General features: G+C 40.1%; 1 protein-coding gene across 1 annotated transcript in view; it reads right to left on the minus strand.

Annotated features, from left to right (window-relative positions):
- LOC132390902 (PC3-like endoprotease variant B) overlaps positions 1-24,823 on the minus strand; it is a 786,805-nt gene that overhangs the window by 683,566 nt on the left and 78,416 nt on the right. The window contains exon 2 of the mRNA XM_059963438.1: positions 20,733-20,916. Coding sequence (XP_059819421.1) covers positions 20,733-20,912 — 180 coding nt within the window. The 5' untranslated portion in view covers positions 20,913-20,916. The remainder of the gene's footprint in view (positions 1-20,732; positions 20,917-24,823) is intronic.

Raw genomic sequence — 24,823 nt, forward strand, 5'->3', positions numbered from 1 at the left:
TACAAAAGTAACAGCATTTTGACTGATGCAAGTAATCCATAAAATTCAACTGATATAACACAAATGAAAGATAAATCAAGGGTGAGTAAACTAATTAAAATGTATTTGCTTAAACAACTTACATACTTAATTGAGGCTATTTTGAATATTGAATCAAAACAGATTTCCGTATTAGTTTGTAAGACCACAGCAGAAGGAGGGATGTCAATAGCAATAATATAGAGAAAGCTTCTGATAATCCATTACCTGACTATTCAGAAATCACATTTGTTTGGCATCTCACTCAACAGGTGACATTTGCAGCACCTCAGTTCATGGAGTCATTTACCTCACTAAGAAGATCACAAATCACGTAATAAATATAAGGACTTAAGTTAGTGAACAAAGAGATCTCAGAAAATAATGCACTAATCACTTGTTGTAGCCACAACATTTAAAACAGATATTAAATGAATTGGCAAAGGGAAAATGTGATTCCAGGGCTTTTTTTTGAAGACCTGTGGATTTCAAAAGTAGAAGTTTAAGCAGAACTTCTTTTGAACTTTGGTTACATTAGAATTAAAGTGTTGTGAGTAAACCTGCTCCAAGTATTATAAAAGAGGATGCAAAAAAAAAATTTCCACAAAAATAGCTTCATGGTTGCAAGATTATACATCCAGTAATAGGAGGAGATCCACAGATGGATAATTTATCTTGAAAAGAAAAGGGGAGCAGGGTGGACTGATAGGAGTCATTAACAAGATGATCAGAAAACAAACATCTTTTCTTCTGTGTGGAGGAGCAAAACTAAAGGCCATCATTTGAAGATAATGACCAGACCAGGCATATTAACTGGCTTTTGTTTCTCTGTGAAATCATAATTCAAAATCAATACCATCCCACCAAATACTTTTACCTTTCAAATTTTTAATCCTTTTAAGTATCTGTGTGATTTTGTAAAATGCTGGCATTTATTCTTAATTCCCTGAACAAAAGCGTTTGCTAGGCCACTTCAAAGACACGGAAGGAACAAACATATAGATATGTTTACCATATTATTATTTATTACCAGTTTAATGCTAACTTATTAACTGAAATGAAGTTCTATAGTTGTCATGGTGTTGGTGTGATCTCTTATTTCTGAATTGTTAGTTCAGGGCTCTGAATTACTAATCTGGTTTGTCTCCAGCATAACTTTAAAATAAATGTCAGCACTGAATCCAACATAATGGACACTAACCCTATCCAAGCTCATTTGGATAGGCTGCCCTTTACCAAAGATATGAAGTGAAATTCTGCGTGGATTGGGGGAAAGTGAACAAAGACAAGCTCATGTGAAATGTTCTCATTTTCACAGAAAAATAGAAATTCTACTCATTTTAAGGTTGTCCACTCCACAAACCAAGCACTAAAATAAATTAGCAGTACCTTTTCCCCAAATGGGAGCTTTGAAAAGCAAGAGAAATGTGCAGACCTCAGTGGGACCAGTACTGTGACCCAGACAACAGTGCAACGTTGACGTACAAGTACACAGACTGATTAATGGGCTGTCACTTTATTTGTTGATTAGTGAATTATTTATATCTAAAACTCTTTAATAATTCAAAACTGATAACTTCACAAATTACAGCTGAAAGCAAAATAGGTGGCAGTGAGACTCCAATGTGATCAATGTGTCCTTGTGCTTTCTGTTCCTATTCCTTCTGGATTCTATTGAGGCTTCTCAGGACTGGTTAATGGCTGGTTTCATAAAAGAATTAGATGTTATATACCAACCTGTGCAAATAAAAATCAACAGCAATAACAATGCCATGATAACTAACTCAGGACTTCACCTGTTCATGGAATTTGAGAATTTCTTATCCTGGGACTAATTTTAAGAATTGTATTGCTTGACATTTTACAGTTGAAGAGGCTTGCGTGCTGAGCTAAGTTATTTGCAGGTAATTTAATGTAATTGTCAGTAAGATCTGAAGTCAAGATGCATTGAAACCCCTTTGCAATCTCTTCCATTCCAAGGAGAACAATACCAGCTTATTCACATAAGCTGAAGTCCTTCAAAGCTGGAATCATTTTGTAAATCTCCTCCCCACTCTCTTCATGTCTTACACCTTCTCTATAGAATGCCACCCAGAAGTGGATAAAATGTTCTTTAAGTCAAACCAACGTTTGATTATTATTACTTTTTGCTCCAGTACTCAGAGCATCGCAATATGTTTAAGAAGTCACTTTCTCAACCTACAGTGCCACTTTCAAAGAGTCATGCACATATAGCACTGGGTCTGTAGTCTTCATTTTAGAATGACATACTTTAGCTTGCTCTTCTTATTCATCTAACCAAAGAGTAACCCTTCACATATCACAGCAACAAGTTGCATCTGTCCCCTTATGTGCCCACTTCCACTGACCTCTACATTTTCTTACCAGCAAATTTTGAAACTGTGTCTGAGACCCCTAAATACCCCATCAAAAGTCATGTCAAGTTTATATGTTACGAAGGCCTACATTTGTCCAAACTCCCATAATATTATTTCCTTCAAAAATCTGATGCATAAGCATACTTTTGTTCCTACAAATGACAGAAGCACATAGTTTCCTCTCTTCTTCCGCTTTTATTAATTGTACTTTCTTATCAGTCTTATGGTCTTTAGTTGTCACTCATTACAATATTTGGATTGGTAACCATATCTCATACAATATTACAATACTGTATAAGGCATCTTTACCATATGAAGTAATTATTTTGTATTTTTATCACAACTGCAGGCTCTCCTCTGGGGTCTGCGTGTCCTATCAAGCAGGCTGCAAAAGGGATTCACCAATCACACTCGTGAATATGCCCATTCTAGACAATTAGTGTTTCATTGTAGAGGTATTTAACTCCCTTCCTCTCATTTCAGTCTTGTCAAGACTTGACCAAAGACAGAGCAACATCAACACTCCCAGCTTATTGTTGGCCTGGTTCTAGGAAAGAAGACTTCTATTTATACTGACAGTGTTAAAGAGCGGTAATTATTTAATATTAAGCTACTACTGCTGAGCTGCTGGATCAGCATTAGCACTAGTTTGAAAATTATAGTTATCAGACCTGTTGGCCTAGTGTTTATTGTTTTATTTTTAATTCTGCACTGTTCTTATTAAAATTCAGTGAACTCTTGATCAGCTTCAGTCCCCCTCCCCCTCTCCCTCTCCTCCTCCCTCCATTTGAGCCCTAACACCCATTCTTGTCAGCAAAGCCCAGTTTAGAGGAAGTTCTTGGGGGAGAAAATAAAATAGGTAGGAGCTGGGTTGGACAATGTGACAGCTACTTTCAGAGTGGCAAGCTCAGTCCCAGGTGGAAGAACGCATGTCAGCTCTTGCGGCAACGGTTGGGCAACTCACCACAGGCAGGTGGAATCAGGTGGTAGCAACTACTGCTGTCGCAATTGTGGTTCAGCAGCCTACTACCAACAGCCAAAAGCAGGTGACAGCCACTACCACTCTTGCAAACACACCTCAGCAGCCATTAGCCATGTCATTCCCACTCTCAGAATTTCCCAGATCCCCCTTTTCATCAGCCACAGCAATGACCCAACTCCCATAACCGCATTTGAACCATTTGAACCAGAGCCAAGTTTTCCTCTGCCAGGCAGACACGCTGATGACACCAATGGCTGCAGGAATTTTGTTACCCAGTGTGAGGTGACTTTCCAAGCCCAGCCTGGTTGGTTCGATGATGATGTGCATAAACTGGCATATATGATGAATCTCTTCAGTGGACTTTCACTCAGCCTGTTCAACACTCCACAGGAACAAGGTTCCTCCAGAGCCCAGTCATTCAGCAATTTGTTGTCAAATTCAAGAGAGTTTTCGATCTCAGTATGGGGTGGGGAGCCTGGCGACTCCTGCTCCTGTGCTAAGATAGAGGGCCAGCGAGGGACTATGCAGTAAAGTTCCACGTGATTGTTGTGAGGACAGGATAGAATGAGAGATCCCTAATCACTGCCTTACAGTGGGGACTGAGTGTAGGGGTCCGGCATGAGATCACAGTGCATGATGATCGTGACAACATGGATGACATACTTAATATGGCCATTTGAACTGACAACTGGGCAACTGAGTGGCACAGAGAAAAAAATGCCTCTAGCCACCTTCTCCTTAGATCAGCATTTTCCTGTACCCTCCCTCACTACACAATCCATGGAGGAATGAGCTTGGCACAGGAGAGCAGGTTCCTAACTCTATTGTGGCAATCCAGGACACTTCCGGGCTTCTAGTCCCAAGCACTCAGTAAAAGAGGAAATCCGTCAGCGGGAAGGGGACTTCTAACAGATTGATACTCCCTGCAAGCATCTTCCCCTAATAATGTAATGCCCCCAGCTTGCCTGTCATGGAGGGGTCTCAGACCCATGAGCTTCAGACATTTATTCAATTGGGAACCTCATGGATATCTTTCTGGCATACAGATAGGGAGTTCTGACTCATAAATCGAGAGAAGATATTGCTGCCAAGACCCTGGATGGACATCTGAGCAGCAGCGAGATATATCTTTCTACAGAACCCCTCCAACCTGGGCTATAAGAAAACTATAGGGAACAGCTCCTGTTCTGTCTGGTTGATTTGCCTGAACTGTGGCTGATGCTTGATCTTCCCCGGTTATCTCAACAACACCCAAGGATTAAAACACACAAAAATGCTGGAGGAACTCAGCAGGCCAGGTAGCATACAGGAAGAGAGTATAGTTGACATTTCAGGCTGAAACCCTTCGGTGGGATTTCCAGCATCTGCAGATTTTCTCGTTTGTGTTTGGAAAACCCAAGGATTGATTAGTCCCTAAAAGCACCCCAAGGCATGCCTGTCCGCCTGTCTGTATACAGCTCAAGCCCCTGTCCATGACACACCATCCAATGGCTGTCAACTGCTATTGTCGAACTGCCTGGTGTATGTTGATCTTCTTGAAGTCTTCAGAAGCAAGAAGGCCACCTCAATGCCTCCACGTTGGCCATATGAATGCACCATTGACCTGTTACCCTTTAATATTCCACCCTGGGGTTGGCTCTTTCCCCTTTCTCATTCTGAAATGGTGGCCATGGAAGAGTACATCAAGGAGCCATTGGCCTTAGGATCTATCCATCTGTCAACCTCGCCAGCAGGAGGTGGGCTTCTTTTTTGTGAGCAAGAAGGATGGAAAGCTCTGTCCCTAAATTGATTGTCTGCCCCTCAATAACATCAAAGTGAAGAACGATTACCCTCTTCCCCTAATTGCCTCTGCAATCGAACATCTTCAGACAGCAACCACATTTTCAAGGTAGATCTGCATAATGCTTTTGTATCCGATAAGGGGAGTAGTGGAAGATAGCCTTCAACACTCCATTGGCCACTATGAGTACACCTGTTGCCTTTTAACCAATGTCCCTGCAGTTTTTAAAGCACTGGTCAATGATGAGCTCAGGGACATTTTGAATCAGTTTGCTTCTGTGTATTTGGATGACATTGTGATGTATCCCTGCTCTCACCAGGAACATGTATATCAGGTCTGGATGGTGCTCAGATGGCTCTTTGAGAGTAACCTTTATGCCAAGCCAAAGAAGTATGAGTTCCACAAGGAACAGCTGTTGTTTTTGGGCTATGTGTTCACCCCTTCCAGTGTTCAAATGAACCCATGTAAAGTTCAGGCAGTCACAGAGTGGCCCAAAACTTCTAAGGTCAAAGAGATGTGGAGCTTCATGACGTTTGCAAACATTCTTTTCTGCTTCATCAGGAGCCTCAGTACCATTGCTACACTACAAGCACATGTGGAGACAAGCCAGGGCTTCTCTGCTGCGTGCTCAGAAACAACAGATCCGCCAGGTTGATTGGCTCTGTTGACAGGTGAGGCCTCTCAGGCCAGAGGAGGAAGTTCAGCTCCCATCCAGGGATCTTGCTTTGAAAGTCATGAGCCACAGGTTGGCCAAGTGCCACGTGGGACCAATTATAGTGGAGAAGAGTATCAACAAGATCTCATGCAGATTCCGCCTACCATCATCAATGAAGATGCACCCAGTGTTCCAAGTATTCCAGCTCAAGATGGAGACTTCCTCCCTCCTTGCTTCAGTCTTCTTGCTTTAAAATCTCTCTTTCTCTCTATCTCTCCCTCTCTCTCCCCCTCCCTCCCTCCCTCTCCCCCCCCCCCTCTCTCTCGGCACTTGGGTCATAACAAACATTCTTGTCAATTTTCTCACTTTCAGACAAAATCAATGTGTGGACATTTGTAAAAACAACCTGTCTGTTACCTGGGAACAGCCTGTTGTTAGAAACGATTTGCTATTAATGAACCTTTGCTATCTTTCTCTAATCAATCCACATCCTGTCCAAGTGACATCTAATTCTGTTGTTAATTATTCTTTCTCCACCCCTGAGGTTAAACAGACCAGTCTCCAGTAACTGGTTTCAACATATGCTCCTTTTAAGGAAAAAAGAGACACATTTACAAATTTCCTGTTCACAGATATCACTCCTGAATCTGTAGGTAAGAATTAGGGAGGTGCATCAGGATATAAAAGTGGGAGTTGGAAGGAAGAGCTGTGAGGCTTGGGTTGGAGGAATAGCTCCAGGATAAAAATTAGGAGCTCTGGGATTTGAATCAGAGGAGGAGCACTATAGAATGGAAATCAGTAAAATAAATAATGAATTTAAGGAGTGTTAACCCTGGACAGCTGGTTTGTTGGTGAATCATCCTATTTTATTTACTCCGTAAGCTAAGGTCTTCATAGACATAGAGGACTGAAACTGTCTTTTCTGCCCACAGCTTTCCCAGGAACCACCACCCCCTACTTCACCAATATTTCTGCCACCCAGGGGTAATTTACAGTGACCAAGCAAGCTACTGACCAGCAAACCTTTGGCACATGGAAAAAAAACAAAGCATCTCAGAGGAATAGCAGACACGGAGAATATGGGAACTCCGGACATGTAGGTCAGATCAGGTTTGGAGCTGGGTTGCTCAAGCTGTGAGGAAACAACGCGAGATGCTTACATCTCTGTGACAGCAGTTGACTTTGAGGCCAGAATGAACTTGCTATTACATGATTAAATAAGTGCTTTCAAAAGGATAAACACATTATTTCATAAAACTAGAGGCGCAGAATGAGCAAAGCTCTGACATAAAACTTGTCGAGGCAGGGTACTGCTGTGACTGCAGTGTGTCTGTGTTGGTGACTGCAGAGTGAGATGCCTCACAATCACACCTGCCGTAAAGTAGCTACATCAGGGACTCTCCACTGGAAGAAATTGAATGGAGTCCAAACTTCAGAAAGTGTCTGTGCCCAGGGATTGGAGGAGACAAATTAATGAAGAAGGTCTAGTCTTTGACCATGCCCAATAGTATTGAAGTATTTACTGTCTAAATGAACAAGAACAGGGGCTACAGGAAGAGAAAGCAAACTGACCACAAATCCAGTCACGTTGGCAAAGAGAAGCTGAATTCTCTGTACTCTACCTAAGGCAGGATATAGTTAACTTAAAGCCAGGAACAGAGTTTAATCAGATTGATTCCTGAAGTTGGAAGAATATCCTACAAGGAAAGATTGAGTAATATGGATCTGCTTCCTGAAGTTTATGAGAAAGCAAGGTGATCCCATTGTCTATTCAGGTGGTTAGCAGGGCTGAATTTGCTTTCTTCCACTGGGGAGCTGGAAATTTGGAGAAACTCATTAGGATGGAGGTTTGTCACTTTAAAGATTGAGGAGATATTTCATCAGCTATTGTGAATCCCTGAAATTTGCCACTCTAGAGAATTGTGGATAATCACTTATCAATTATAATCAGGCTTAATTTTTTTATTTATGCAAATTAATGAGGGCACTTGGTAGTAATGTACACTTTGGGTGAGTAATCTCTTCATTTGGGTTTGAGAAACCAGCCATAACTAATGACAGAACAGGCTTGAGGGCTTAAACCTACTCAAATTTCTTTAGTATTTCAGTTTATTGGAATTATCTAAGATCAAAGAACTATCTGGCATTCAAATGCTACAAAAATAGCTATCATTCTAACAGTCAGTAATAGCTCATGACATCTACATATAAATTTAGTGAACAGGTGTCTATTGTTCAGAAACAATAAATACTGCTTTAAACATATGAAATTTATTTATTTAAATTCTAAAAGATAATAAGAAACAATGTTAAAGAAATTTATTTCATCTTCTCTCCTACTTGTATTAAATTGAAATGTGTTACTTGCTTGAAGTTAACTTTGTTAATTATATTGTCTAGTGATACAATTCAGCACCTATAACTTCATTAACTGCTTCACACACAGTACCTCACAGTATAAAACACAGCAGGTTTAATCAAAAATGCAAACTATCGGTGACATTTCTAGATATTTTTTCGATGAAACCAGCTCTTGTATTTTAAATAATATGCTCCATTGAATAAAATAATCAATTGCACATAAAGCTTCTGTCCACATCTTACACAACAGCACAAGGTGATGGGAAAATAACCAGAGGCAACATTGCATCAGGTGAAAGCTACTAGCATATGTGAAATTTCAGAGCCAATTTGCACTTTGACCTTGTTAAATTTGAGTTTTATTTTTTTTGTTACAGGAAAAGTAATTTAATGACCTTTAAGCTAATTGGGCAGACAAAGATGTGACCCTTTTCAAATTATTTATTATGAAGTGAATAAAATGGTTATTTAAGTGAAATCAATAGCTTGCATATAGAAAATTATTTCACATTAGTCTTGTACAAAATAATTATTCAAACATCAAAATATATATTTTCATCATCAGTGCATAAAACTATTAGCAATAGCTGTATCTTATTAGTAAAACCCTAATGAATAATTGCTGTGGTTACACTCATTAACTGTAATTTTTTTCTTCATTCCTGATCCAAATAATGTTTTAATCCAAGCATAAAATTCCATATATCATGAATTTCCCATTCATACACATTTGTGGAATTTCTTATCCAGGCATACTCACATATTTAATCAGGTCACAAACTCAGATTTTTCTGAATTATACAATCAATTAATACTTAAAATTCTGTCAATCTATTTCCCCTATTCACAGACCAACTGTTAATGAAAATTAATAAGGCAGATGAAGAATCCTGAATTTTTTTTTCTCTCATAACAGGTAATTTTGCTGTAAAACTTTTCTGATACCCACACAGAGTGTGAAACTACAGCTGCCAATTTGACATGATTTTTTTTGTGTTTTACCAGGTGCACAGAGTTACACCATCCACCATTTTGGGAAAGGTGGCAGTGTGGGTGTCACTTGTTGATGCTAGAAATACTTAAGATATCCTGACAACAATCCTCATGCAATGCTGATTTAATGTGGCTCCCGCCAACTTGCCAGCAAAGATTCAGCTAATTCTATATGTTCAGCAGGTGTAGGGGATCTGGCCTTTAGCAAGAAAAACTTTCTCCGTTCCTTTGTTTTTCCCCATGAAGCTGTATTGCTTAAAGGAATCTTCATTTTTTTCATTGAGTGACTGATTGATTGATTGATTGGAAGTTGTGTTGGCAAACAGATTAGCTAGGGGTTTGATTAGTGAATACTATTTGAATTTCTGAAGCTTGGTTTAGAAGAGCATTTAATTTAGGCTCAGAATAGATTTAACCAGACATAAGGGCTTTTGTGGGTAAAATTCCAAGTCCTCACCATGGCAGGGAGGAGAAGTTAGAGATGGCCAGACCCAAATTTGAGAAGAAAAATGAGTTTGAGAAGAGAACTCATAAGAACTGTCCCTCTTATTCACCAATCCACCAAAACTGGTTTTAACAATGTCAAGAGGACTCTGCTTTTCCCAGTTAGTTGCCACCTGCTGCAGTCACACCTGCAGCTGCACGGCAGGGCCTGAACTTCATTGCTTAGCAACTGTGAGAGTCACCACTGCAATGAATTTCTCTGCCTCCAGCTACTTCCAGGCTTTTGCTGAGAAGATTAATAACCTCTTGCAATTTGCAGCACATTGCTACAATAGAAAGACTACAAAGGTTCCCCACTGCAGTAAAGCCAAATTTTTCTCCTCCTCAAGTGGAAAGCAGTAGGCAGAGCAAGTGTGCAGGTCTGAGGACAATGGGGTTCTCGATAATACAAGAAACTGCTAGCCTCTCCCTACTAATTCTGGGGATGTGGCACTCAAACTTCAAGGTAGACGAGGACCTTGGTGGGGTCTGGCCCTTTCTTTTCTGCCTCACCTCAAATCAATGATGATGAATGCTCAATCCTGGGAAGCAGCAGTGTGCTTTTCTCTGTTGTGGCTGCTATTATCAGTTGTAGATTCAAACTTATGTCGATCTACATGGGGACAAGGAATATATGCTCATCAATTAGCACGTCTAGTTACAGTATTATATGGAGACAAGGTGGTGTTTCCGCTACTTGTTCTACTGCTTCTTATGTCTGGACAACTTTGCACATTCACCTCTTCAGTTCAAAGCAGCAACATTCACAACCTGGCAATCGTACAGCCTTTTGGTGGTCAGAAGGTAGAGAAATGGGATTAGAGTTAGAAAGAAACAACACCAAAAAGTCAAACAGTCAAGGAGGGACTAATAACACGGCAGCAAAGAGAAGTCTGAATCCAAATGTCTCACCTCAGAAAATGAAAACATCCAAGATGGTATGCATCAATACCCAATCAATGTTCGTGCATAGCTGATAAGTGGCTTGAAACAGTCACTCCATACAGGTGACTACCAAAATGAATCTAACCATCTTCTGTTGACGTTTAGTGCCTTTAGTGAGAAGGGATTCCATAGAGTAGATACGAGATTCTGTGGATGCAATAGAGACACTGGATGGTACGTTGCCTCCCGGGTGCCAGGATCAAGGATGTCTCAGATCGGGTCCATGGCATCTGAAAAGGGGAGAGTTAGCAGCCAGAAGTCTTAGTAAATATTGGCACCAATGACATAGGTAGGAAAAGGGAGGAGGTCCTGAAGAGAGAATTTAGAGAGCAAGGTAGAAAGCTGAAAAGCAGGACCGCCACGATAGTAATCTCTGGATTGCTGTCTGTGCCATGAGGAACTGGTGCATGGGGCAGGGTTTCAGATTTCTTGACCACTGTGATCTCTTCTGGGGAAGCTATGACCTCTACAAAAGGGATGGGTTACACCTGAACCAGATGCTGACCGATATCTTTGTAGGCAGATTTGTTAGAACAGTTGGGGAGTGTTTAAACTAATTTGGCTGAGTGAGACAGTTGAGGATGGGGCAGTTGGTATACAAACAGAGACAGTGTGAAGTGAGATTGTCCTGTAAAGTGAGGATAGGCAACTAATAGAGCAAAATTACAGTCAGTGGGATAACTTGCAGGAGGACAATATCAAAAAGAGTGATGAATACAGGACTGAAGGTGTTATATTTGAATGCAATATATGGAATAATGCAGATGATCTTTTAGTACGGTTAGAGATTGACAGGTGGACATCATTGACTCATGGCTGAAAGAAGATTATGGGTTGGAGCTTAACATCCAGTATACACATTGTATCAATAGGACAGGCAGGAAGGCAGAGGGCGTGGTGTGGCTCTGTTGGTAAAAATTGATATCAACTCCATAGAAAGAAATGACATAGAATTTTTCTGGGTACAGTTGAAGAATTGCAAGGGAAAAAAGATAAGAGTTATATAAAGACCTCTGAATAGTAGTCAGGATGAGGTCTACAAACTACAGAGCGAGATACAAGTTGCATATCAAAAGGGCATTGTTATGATAATCATGGGGGACTTCAAATTGCAGGTTGATTGGGAAAATCAGGTTGTTGCTGATTTTGGATCCCAAGACAGAGAGTTTGTATGAGATAGCTTTTTAGAGCAGCTTGTGTTTGAGCCCACTATGAGATCAGCTATTTTGGATTGGGTGTTGTGTAATGAACAGGATTTGATTAGCAAACACGAGGAAATCTGTAGATGCTGGAAATTTAAACAACGACATACACAAAATGCTGGTGGAACACAACAGGCCAGGCAGCATCTATAAGGTGAAGCACTGTTGACGTTTCGGGCTGAGACCCTTCGTCAGGACTAACTGAAAGGAAAGATAGTAAGAGATTTGAAAGTAGTGGGGGGAGGGCGAAATACGAAATGATAGGAGAAGACCTGAAGGGTGGGATGAAGCTAAGAGCTGGAAAGGTGATTGGCAAGAGTGATACAGAGCTGGAGAAGGGAAAGGATCATGGGACGGGCGGCCTCGGGAGCAAGAAAAGGCGGGGGAAGAACCAGAGGGAGATGGAGAACAGGCAAACTACTAAATATGTCAGGGATGGGGGTAAGAAGGGGAGGAGGGGCATTAATGGAAGTTAGAGAAGTCAATGTTCATGCCATCAGGTTGGAGGCTACCCAGCTGGTATATAAGGTTTTGTTCCTGCAACCTGAGTTTGGATTCATTTTGACAGTAGAGGAGGCCATGGATAGACATATCAGAATGGGAATGGGATGTGGAATTAAAATGTGTGGCCACAGAGAGATCCCGCTTCCTCTGGCGGACTGACTGTAGGTGTTCAGCGAAACTGTCTCTCAGTCTGCGTCGGGTCTCACCAATATATAAAAGGCCACATCGGGAGCAACGGACGCAGTATACCACACCAGCCGACTCACAGGTGAAGTGTCGCCTCACCTGGAAGGACTGTCTTGGGCCCTGAATGGTGGTGAGGGAGGAAGTGTAAGGGCAGGTGTAGCACTTGTTCCGCTTACAAGGATAAGTGCCAGGAGGGAGATCAGTGAGAAGGGATGGGGGGGGGGGAGACAAGTGGACAGTGGAGTCGAGTAGGGAGTGATCCGTGCGGAAAGCAGAAAGGGGGGAGGAGGGAAAGATGTGCTTGGTAGTGGGATCCCGTTGAAGGTGGCAGAAATTACGGAGAATTATACGATGGACCTGTAGGCTGGTGGGGTGGTAAGTGAGGAAAAGGGGAACCCTATCCCGAGTGGGGTGGTGGGCATTTTTGATTAGAATTTTGATTTTGATTAGGATTTGATTAGGGTGCTTACAGTAAGGAACCTTTAAGAGGGGGTGATCAAAATATGACAGAATTCATCCTGCTATCTGAGAGGGAGAAGCTCAAGTTAAATGTATATTACAGTGGAGTAAAGGGAATTACAGAGGCATGAGAGGGGAGCTAGCCAAAATTGATTGGAAGGAGATACTAACAGGGCTGATGGCAGAGCAGCAATGGCTGGTGTTTCTGGGAGAAATTCAGAAGTCACAGAAAAGATACATCTCAAAGAAAAAGTAGCATTCTGAAGGTAGGATGACACAGCCGTGGCTGACAAGGGAACGCAATGCCAAAATAAAAGCAAAGGAGAGGGCGTATAATACAGCATGAATTAATGGGAAGTTAGAAGATTGGGACGCTTTTAAAAATTGACAGAAACCAATTAGAGAGCCATAATGAGCAGCAAAAAAATGAAATATGAAGGTAAGCTAGCTAGTAATATCAAAGAGATAACAAAAAGTTGTTTCAGATATATATAGAGTAAAAGAGAGATGAGAGCAGATATTGGACCACTGGAAAAAAACACTGAAGAGTTGGTAACGGGGGACCAGGAAATGGTCTTTTCTTATTAGCAGCCGGTGACTAGTGGTGCTCCAGTGACTATGTGTTTGCATCGCTTCTTTTAATGTTGGATGATAGAATCGATGGCTTTGTGACCAAGTTTGTGGATAATATGAAGATAAATGAAGAGGCAGTCAGTGTCGAGGAAGTTAGGAGACTGCAGAAAGGCTTGGACAGATTAGGAGAATGGACAAAGAAGAGCCAGATTGAATACAGAATCATGAAATGTATGATCATGCATTTTGGAAGAAGAAATAAAACTGTTAACAGGAGAAAATTCAAAAATATGAGCTGCATAGGGACTTGGGAATACCCATGCAAGATTCCCTGAAGATTAACCTGCTGGTTGAGTCCATGGAAAGGAAGGCAAATAAAATGTTAGTATTAATTTTGAGAGAACTAGAGTATTAGAACAGGAATGTAATGCTGAGGCTTTTCAAGGCTGTGATGAGGCCGCACTTGGATTATTGTGAGCAAATTTAGGCCCTTTATCTAAGAAATGATGTGTTGAGATAGAAGAGGGTTCAAAGGAGGTTCACAAATATGATTCTTGGAATGAAAGGCTTATTATTATAAGGAGCATTTGAAGTCTCCGGGCCTGTAGGCTCTGGAATTCGGAAGAATGAGAGGGGATCTCATTGACACCTATCGAATATTGAAAGTCCTAGATAGAGTGGATGTGGAGAGGATATTTCTTAATAGTGGTGTGTCTAGGATCAAGGGACACAATCTCAGAATATAAGAACGTCCACTTAGCATGGAGATATCAGTATTTCTTTAGCCAGAGGGTGGTGAGTCTGTGGAATCCATTGCCATGGACTGTTGTGAAAATCGGGTCATTGGGTCTATTTAAGACAGAGATTAATAGATCTTGATAAGTCAGGATGTGAAAGATAGGCGAAGGGGGTTAAGAGGGAAATGGATCAGCCATGAACAAATGGTGGAGCAGACTAGATGGGCTGAATGGCCTAATTCCACTCCTATGTCTTATAGTCTTAAATGTAGTAGAACAATATGCGCAGATCTTGGAATTCTTTACTTTCTGCTGTGCAAAATATGTACTTTTGTTTATACCAGTACAAACTTCAATCTTTAAAATAACAATGAGTAAAACTGGGCAAAAGTAAATGAAAAGTAGCACAATAGTATCAGCACATACAGTACATTCACACCAAAAAGTGGATCCCCTGTGGTTCCTATCAGAAGATAAGTGCAGAGTTTACAGTGTTTTCATCTTTGCCAAGGCACCCCACCTTCCCCAATATAATGAAGTGACATATTCCGTGCCTAGTAAAGTGTGGGTTGATCAAGAGGACAGAGACTGCAGTGTGAAGCTCACAAGTGAGCTAGAAAGCAAGCTGTGATCAGTAAAGAGAGCTGCAGTGAATTATCGAACACGATGCTCCCAACTGCAAAGGGAGCCTGAGAAGTACAATGTGCAGGAGATCGATGTGACAGTGTTGACCCTTAAATTGCCATCTCATTCCAAAATCCTGCATGACGTGCTCCTGTTTTTTGTGTTAATAACAAAGGTTGTAGGTTTCTCCCAGAAGCTTCAATTTTTCTGTCCACAGCAGAAGAAGCAAATGCTTCACAACCTGTGGATCATTAGCTGTCAGGGAAATGTCAGCCACTCGAAGGTGATTCGTACTGGGAAGTGCTGAAGGTAATTTCCCAGTGGTCAGAAATTGACCCAGAAATGATTGTCAGTGCACTCTAATTTGTACAAAGCAACTGTTATATGCATGAAAATCATGTGCTAATAGATCCTATTTCTAGGCAATTGTGTGGCTTGAAGAACAAGTCATACATGAGAATCCTTCAACAAGTGGCTCAGGCCAACATCTTTCCACCACTCATACTACAATTATCAGTGGGGTGATGAAATTCTCAACTCTGGCTTGAATGAGTTAAGTTCCAATAATATTCGTGATCTTCGTCCTTAGAATGATTTGTGAGCATTCTATTGAGCCCCAGGAAGATCTATACCTGTGTTTCATTGATTATACCAAAGCTTTTGATGAGGTGATACATGAAAAGCTTATAAAACTCCTTCGGCCCTTAAGACGTTGATGGGAAAGATATCAGAATCATCAGAAGTTTGTATTGATAACAAAGAGCAGGAATCAGATTTGCAAATGAGACAAGTGATTTTGTCCAGGTTAAGAGGAGAGTCAGACAGAATTGTATTTTCTCACCCGAACTATTCAGCCTTTATACAAAGAAGACTCTAAGAGAAATTAGCAGTATTCTAGGCATGATAACTGGTGGATACTATTTGAACAACTTATGAAACACAGACAACACAGTGCTGATAGCTATTTTGAAAGAGAAGCTTCAGGAAATATGAGATGAAGTCATTGAAGAAAGTGCAAAGTGAGGATTGACTATCAACTGCAAGAAGACAGAATGTATTGTTGTCATAAAGAAGAAAGGAATACAGAAATGGGAACTGAAAGTAGACAATGAAACAATAAAACAAACATGGAAGCTCAATCTCTTAGGGAGCAAGCCAACACCTGATAGTAGGGGTGGTGTTGAAATTAGAAGAAGGATTGGCATTGCTAAATGCTTGTTTGAGTATTTGAGCAGGATTCTAAAGAATAACATAATTTCTAGGGGTACAATATTTGGTGTTATCGTGCTATGTTCATTCCACACTAACATATGGAAGCAATTGTTGAACAATACCAAAGCAAAATGAGGGAAGGCTCAAAGCTACAGAAACATGGTTTTTGAGAAGAGTGATGAAATATCATGAACGGGCAGAGTAACAAATGAGGAAGTGTTACAAAAAGCTGGAATAAGAAGATAACTGAAATCATCAATCTGGATATGGCAGCTGGAATTTCTGGGACATGTACTGAGCAAAGAGAAGCTCGAACATCTTGCAGTGGTGGGAAAAAATGATGGAAGAAAAAGTCATGGTTGATGGTGCATGCCATTCATGGGTTACATCAAGGAATGGACAGACAAAGTTTTGAAGAGCTTTCAGATTAAAGACAGATGGAAGATTATGACCACCCACGTCATATGACATGGCACATAATGATGATGATGATGGTAATGGATATTTGTCAAACTTGAAGTCTTCTAAATATAAAGTTCTTTTGGAAATATTCTGCTTGCATTGAAACAGAAGATGAGACATTGGTGTCTCAGTGGTGCTTCATATGTTCTTCCTGGGATCGACATACTCCAAGTTCTCTCTAATGCCATGTGGAAGTTTGGAGCCAGGCATGATATTCTTATTGATATTTTTATATCAGCTTCCAGGCAGGTCTGACAATGTAGCAACTCTTTCACTGTGCACATTAATCAGCCATCACTTAAAGTCCAGTACACTAAAATTATTATTGCCAAGTAGAGAGACATGGTTTCTGAATCATGTGGAGCAGAAGGAATTGGAACATGGGCACAATCCCATTCCCTTCTCGATCATTGACAGCATCTAAAGGAGGCACAGCTTCAAGAAGGTAAAGGATTTCCACTATTTGGATCTCTTTCCTGCTACTGTCAGGCAAGAGGTACAGAAGTCTCAATTCCCATATCACCAGGTTTAGGGACAGTTAATTTACAAAAACCATCTGATTCATGAACTGGCCTGCACAATCTAAACCTACTTCACACAACGGTCCACCTCTTGCATGGATTTGTCTCCAACTGTCTTTTCCTTGCACCGAGGTCTTGTTTTTGCATAATCTTTTTTCTTCTCTCTCTCTTTACTGTCTTGTATCATTTATGTATAATGTACACTCAGTGGCCACTTTGTTAGGTACACCTGTACATCTGTTCATTAATACAAATATCTAACCAGCCAATCAATAAAAACATGCAGACGTGGTCAAGAGCTTCAGTTTTTATTCTGAACAAACATCAGAATTGGAAAGAAATGTTGTTGTTGCTAGCTGGGGTGGTTTGAGTATCTCAGAAGCTGCTTATCTTGTGAGATTTTCACACACAACAGTCTCTAGATTTACAGAGAATGGTGTGAGAAAGAAAAATAAAACATCCATTGAACAGCAATCCTGTGGGGGAAAATGTCTTATTAATGAAGGAGGTCAGCAGAGAATGGCCAGACTGGTTCAAGCTGACAGGAAGGTGACAGTAACTCAAATAACCATGTGTTGCAATAGTGGTGCGCAGAAAAGCATTCTTGAATGCACAACGTGTCAAACCTTAATATGGGCTACAGCAACAGAAGACCACAAACATACACCATTTGCCACTTTATTCAATAAAAGAGCTACTTCATAAAGTGGCCACTGTATGTTGTCTGAACCAATGCATCTGTGATGCCACAGCAAATAGGTTTTCCATTGCACCTGTACCATAGATGGACTTGTACACGGGTCAATAAACTCAACTTGACATAACTTGAAATGGATCTGAGAAGAAATACTAAATATGGGTAAGGATCACCCACAATCCTCCTATGCTGCAGCCCAATTAAAACATCATATTTTGTTCTTCACCAAGGTGAACCAATAGATTGGTCTGGCTCCTGCTGGACTTCAGTATCAGTTGTGCTGTCTTCACTTTCAAAAGGAAAGAAACCTGTTATTATTAATTTAGGACATGCACTGAGTCTGCTGATGTTTCTACTATAGTAGGATAGCTAGCAGAAATAGATATGATTGCCAGGTTGCTGAAGTAGTAAATAATGTAAGATGCTTAGATGAGATATTGGGGTCCTTACTGGCATAGATTGCTAATAGCTGGACAATAGCAGCAGCTTATAAGGCTAATGGTGCATTTGGTGGTTAATGGGATCTAATGATATTTTCACAAATTTTGATCATCCATGTGAGATCTATAATCATGTTGTTTCTTTGTACCAAGACCTTTAGAGTCTGATTTGAATCTTCCTCCCCATACCAATTGCATTGTTTGCCTGGATCACTGATCCTGGAGTCCATTTATGGGAAGTGGGCCACTCTCTGCCACACAACCAAAGCCTTTGTAGCAACTCTAGGAGAAGCAAGCTGCCTGCTTGAATAAACCATGACTTCCAGCTAGTTTCAATAGAATAATTTCGAGCATGTTTGTTATGAAAAAAACAAGTTTTCTAAGTTTTCTGGACGCTGGTTGCTGAAGTCATATCTGAGATTGCAGAACAAATTGTGTGTATTTCTGATCAAAAGGGGATCATATTGCATGATCTAAGTACCATCCAATTAAACCCTCAGACTGTTTTGTGTATTGTTCATTCAGAATTACTGTAGAATGTGTGACTAAATCCAGGTATCTAAACTATACTTCTGGCAGCTAGTCATTGTAATCATTAAAAAACGAATGAGAAACTAAATGCGTTTCAAAATAAATGCAATAGTATTTGGTAATGAAGTGAAATAGAGTTGTGAAAATGTATTCACTTATTCTGCTTTTACTGTCTATACAACTGCATGCTTCAGAAAATTAAACTTCTTTAAGGAATAACTTCAGCAAAGATTTTCAAACAGTTGTTTTATCAGAATTTGTAACATGATAATTTTTCAAAACATATTGCTTGATTAGCTAAATTCTGCATTATCCTCAAATATACAACTGATCTGTGTTTTACTCCAGATCATTCGAGTGTTTTTAGATTTTAATAAAATTAAATCAGAGTTCGTGGTATGATTTAATAAGAATCAAGAGTCCTGTTGCTTCAGAGCTGCAACACTTGCCACAGAACACATTACCAAAGAACAGCATTCTACATTTCTCTGGGTCTCCTCACCTGAAGCCACTAATAGCTCATGCTTCAAATTCCATTCTCTGGCTCATAATATGTAACTTCCAATAGAGAGCTGAAAGGTCGCTATTATACATAACAAAAATTAAGCCCATGTTCTTGGTTGCCTTACTGTTCTTCTAGTTCAACTACTCCAATAAATGAACATGTACAACAAGCCAAAGGGCTTTTTATTGTAAATTTAATTCATTTCTCTAGACAACTGTGAAATTTGCCATTGACATTAGTCATTACCCCAAGGCAAACTAAAAGATGATCTCAGTTAATAAATGATCCTTAACAAGGAACACTTCTATCTACTGTGATAATGGCACAGGCACATTTTATTAATGCAGGCTAGCTTCCTGCCAGAATCATAGGATTCTCAACTATTTGGTGTCTGCTTGTTTCCTGTTCCCACTCATGATATTAATAATTATGCAGTGGGATAATTAGCAACACAAAGAGTCATTCCTACCAGCTTGCAGCGAGATTTTTTTTAGCATGTTAACCTTCTGGGAGCAGAAATGACAAGCTCAGTCAAATAACCAACACAGGTTGAACTTGCAATGTCCAAGAAGGTTAACTATGTATGGCATCTTTTGCCTTAAATAAAAAATAAAAACACATAGTAAGTCATTTTATATTATCTGTTCTCTACATGCAAAATAGGCTAAGTAATTTAAGCCTGAATCATAAAATGCCTAAAATGTCTCTATTTATATCGGGTTGATATTTGGTTGTTCACATGATTTTAAACCTTTATTTCCAAAACTAATATTCTTTGAGATTCCTAATATTGTCCATACAAAGGGAAAATATAAAATAGAGGAAATGGCAAAAGGTAACTTATATAAAAACACATCTCATATGCTTGTGCATTCACTATTTAGCAAAAATGCAAAAGAAATCAAAGCAGCAAACACATTCAATATGCATGTTTCACCTTTTCTCATTCATTGTTTCGACTTCTTAAAATAATAGGGCAGAAAATAAATGAGGCAGCTGTTTCACTGTATTGAGGAACTGTGCTTTGGAAATATAAAGCATGAAGTGCTGCATCTCAATAGTTGCCACCGTCTCTCCAATCACTAAAAGGAACACCTTGCATTCATCTTCATGGGGATTAACAAAACTGGCTTCATAGCTATCCTCTTTTTTTAATAGGAATTAATCTCAAACTCCATGCACATTCAATTAAGAAGAAAAAAAATATTTTTCAAGGATATTAATTAAATTATTGAAATATAGTGTGTTAGGTCAAAGAAAAATGAAGGCATGCAAAAATTATCTGACAACTTGCAATTCACTATTTTTGTTTAATAGCCTGAACAGTGGAAGTATCATTCTTTATCCTCAATGATACTTTTAACAGCAGTGACTCTGGCTGTAGGAAATACATTGCTTTATGCAAATAAATATCACAAGAGCATTGAAAATTTCATTTAAAATATATTTAAGTGCTATACAATATTTAAAACAGTTGCACTGACCGGTAGAATGTAGTCTAAGCCATTCCTTTTAGCCACGTCCCTGGCTGTGTCCTCTCCCTCGTCAATCTCTATGGTGTAGTAGTTGAGAGGACTAGCAGTCTCCTTCCCCCTAGTGGTTACTAATACACTTTGCAGGAAGCAGAAGCAAAATGATAGCTGGACCAGCTTTCGAAAGGCCATGAATCTAAATGTGAAAATAGGAAAAGAATCAGACAATAATTATCACACGTAAACCTTTCCGGCTCTGAAGCTGGTGGCAGGAATTTAATCATCAGCACACAATATAATATACTTATGTACTTAAAGTTGCACTTAACAACTAGTCTTGACTTGTTCGTGGTTTTATTATTTCATAAAGGTTGTATTTACAAGTATGCCTAGTAGAAGGCAAAGTTATCTCAAAAGATGGACTTTAAGGATACAACTTTACCATATAAAAATTCAGTCCAGGAATTTAAAAGGCTGCAGCACATTCATGGTAAAATTTGAGACACAAGTTGAAGCGACACATCCACTCTGCTGCTTTGGGCACAAAACCTGAATTCTTGGTGCCCATGCTGTGCTTCCAGCTAGACCTCCAAAATGGCACCTGTGATGCACACACCTGTGGGGGTGATATGCACTTACTGGCAGAAGCATAGGCACAGGTGTAGTGAATTCCTGCCAGAAGTAAACAGAGTAGGAATCTAATGTTGGGTAATTGAGAGTGCAAAACCAAAATTGGAACTGTCAAATTGAAGTCTGGTGCTCCTGCTCTTGCCTTCTTTTACCCTTGAAAGTCTGGATACTCTTCAGCCTTAAGTTGTCATTACTTAATTGCTGGTCAGTTATTTTTCTAATCCTATAAATAAAGGGCAGGGGTTCCCAACCTGGGGTCCATGGACCTCTTGCTTAATGGCATTGGTCCATGGCATTAAAAAGGCTGGGAATCCCTGGTCTAGGGTGAGAGGGGAAAGACTTAAAAGGAACCTTTAGTAGGTCAAATTTGAAGACAGAATACAATATATTAATGGTAAGACTCTTGGCAGTGTGGAGGATCAGCTAGATCTTGGGATCTGTGTCCATAGGGCACTCAAAACCACTGCACAGGTTGACAGTGTTGTTAAGAAGGCGGTGGTGTGATGGCTTTCATCAACTGTGGGATTGAGTTTAAGAGCCGTGAGGTAATGTTAAAACTATATAAGACCTCAGTTAGGCCCCACTTGGAGCACTGTGTTCAGTTCTGGTCACCTCACTACATGAAGGATGTGGAATCTATAGAGAGAGTGCAGAGGAGATTTACAAGGATGTTGCCTGGATTGGGGAGTATGCCTTATGAGAATAGGCTGAGTGAACTTGGCCTTTTCTCCTTGGACGACAGAGGATGAGACGTGATCTGATAGAGGTGTATAAAATGATGAGAGGCATCAACCATGTGGATAGCAAGAGGTTTTTTTTTCCCCAGGGCTGAAATGGCTAACACAAAGGGGCATAGTTTTAAGGTGCTTGGAAGTAGGTACCAGGAGGGTGTTTGAGGTCAGTCTTTCACACAGAGAGTGGTGGATACTTGGAATACACTGCCTGTTACAGTAGTAGAAGTGGATACAATAGGGTCTTTTAAGAGACCCGCAGATAGGTACCTGGAGCTTAGAAAAATAGAGGGCTATGCCATAGGGAAACTCTAGGCAGTTCCAAGAGAAGATTGCATGGTCAGCACAACATTGTGGGCCAAAGGGTCTGTAATGTGCTGTAGATTTCTATGTGTTATGTTTTTATAACCTGAGAGGCAATTTTTTCTACCCAGAGAGTGGTGATTATATGGTATCAGCCAGCTGAGGAAGTGATTGTGGCAATACTATCAATATTATCATTTCAGAAGCACTTGAATAGGTACATGGAGCAGGAAGATTTAAATAGATATGGGCCAAACTCAGGAATCTGGGAGGTGGGTGGGCACTGTGGTCAGTATGGACATGTTGGGATGAAAGGACTGTATCCATGCTGCATTACTCTAAACAACTGGTGGTTTTGGACATTTTTTACAAGAGTGGCAGGAGAAGGTCTATTTGTTTGTTTCAAGGCTTCTATACAAACAATATGTTCCCATGATTTGGTGTATTACTAGATGTTTTGCTTCTAATACAGAGAGCTTTCATGAGAGATTCCTCACAAGTTAAGAAGTGCTCAAGCGTATGGAGAACAGGGCATACTTAGAGGAGGAAATGGGTTCACATATCGATCCAAATCCCGGCTGTTTCCCTCTGTAGCACTTCTGAGATTCATTGAACCTTCCTCATGGAAATTTGTCATCTTCTGCACCTTCATTTGCTGACTCAAAATATGATGGTTTTGGATTCACTGTCCACAAAGTCATATAACCAAAGGGAGAATATGTCTTATCCAAAATTGGTTTCTAAGGGTACCCTCACTCTAGGGAGGTTATACTTTATCAACCTAATCTTTAAAGCCCAGTTTACCTCCCTATCTAGTCTCTCCAGCAAGACAAAGCTGCCAATACCTACTACCCGAGTGGTGGGTCCCCCCTCCCTACCATCACCTCCACAATTAGCAGCAGCATAGGTGCACAATAAGCTGCGTGTTTAGCCCTCTGCCTTACTCACCTTATACTTATGACTTTGAGGCTAAGCACAGCTCCAATACCATATATAAGTTTGCTGACAACACCACTGTCATTTGCCGAAACAGCATGTAGGAGGGAGACTGAAAATCTGGCTGAGTGGTGCCACAACAACAACCTTTCACTCAATGTCAGCAAGACCAAGGATCCGATTATTGATTAAAAGAGGAAGAATCCAAGGTCCACGAGTCTGTTCTCATTGGGGGATCAGACATGGAGACGGTCAGCAACTTTAAATCCCTTGGTGTTATTATTTCAGAGGACCAATCCAGGGCTCAGTATGTAAGGCAATTAGAAAGAAAGCACAGCAGCACCTCTATTTCCTTAGGAATTTGTGAAAATTCGGTATGCCATCTAAAACTTTGACAAATTTCTATTAGATGTGTGGTGGAGAGTATTAACTGGATGCATCATGACCTGCTATGGAACCACCAATGCCCTTGAAAGGAAGAACCTACAATAAGTAATGAATACATGGGTAAAGCCTTCCCCGCCATTGAGCACATCTACATCGTGCCCTATCCCAGGAAAGCACCATCCATCAAGGACTTCCACCATTTAGGCCATGTTCTCTTCTTGCTGCTTCCATCAGGAAGGAGGTATAGGAGCCTCAGGACCCACACTACCAGATTCAGGAAATTTATCATTCCTCAGCCATCAGGCTGTTAAACCAGAGATGAAAACTTCACTCAGCTTCATCACCCCACAACCTATGGACTCACTGAAATGTTCCCACAATGTATAGACTCACTTTCAGGAACACTTCCTCTCAAGTCTCAATATTTATTGCTGATTTCTTACTTTTGTTTTTTTAATTTTCTTTTATCTTTTTGTATTTTCAGTTTGTTGTCTTTTTCACATTAGTTGTTTGTCTTGTTATGTGCAGTGTTTCATTGATTCTACTGTGTTGCATTGTATTTACTGTGAATGCTGGCATGAAAATGCATCCCAGAGCTGAATATGGTGATGTATATGTATTATGATGATAAATTTACTTTGAACTTTGAAGAGATACCCAGTAACCAAATAGTTTAAATACAGTTTATTTTACTTTTTAATGGTAAACATTTAAATTTAGACAAATAGTTCTTAATACACATTTAAAGCTCACAGTGGATTTCTGATTTTAAAAAGATAACCAAATTACAAAAGTTTTAAAAACTACAGGGGATTTCCAAATGTAGGTACATTTCTTATGAACTAAAAGAACATACCCACAAGTTGCAGATGAATGACTCATCCACCACAGAAACCAAAAATTGTGGACGAGTGCCAGTTCTTTTTGCCTTTACATGTAATCCCCAGTTTATATTGTTTTGCTGCAAATTGACATTATCTTCATATGATGTTTTTCTCATATCTCTACTGGGACAATGTAAAGCTTCTGGAGTCAGAGATCCCAGACACCCAAAATTAATGCTGTGAGGGCTGACTCTCTGAGTACACAAACGTTCCATCTCTAGCTAGATCAACA

Source organism: Hypanus sabinus, chromosome 3, assembly GCF_030144855.1.
Source record: "Hypanus sabinus isolate sHypSab1 chromosome 3, sHypSab1.hap1, whole genome shotgun sequence".
Lineage (NCBI taxonomy): Eukaryota > Metazoa > Chordata > Chondrichthyes > Myliobatiformes > Dasyatidae > Hypanus > Hypanus sabinus.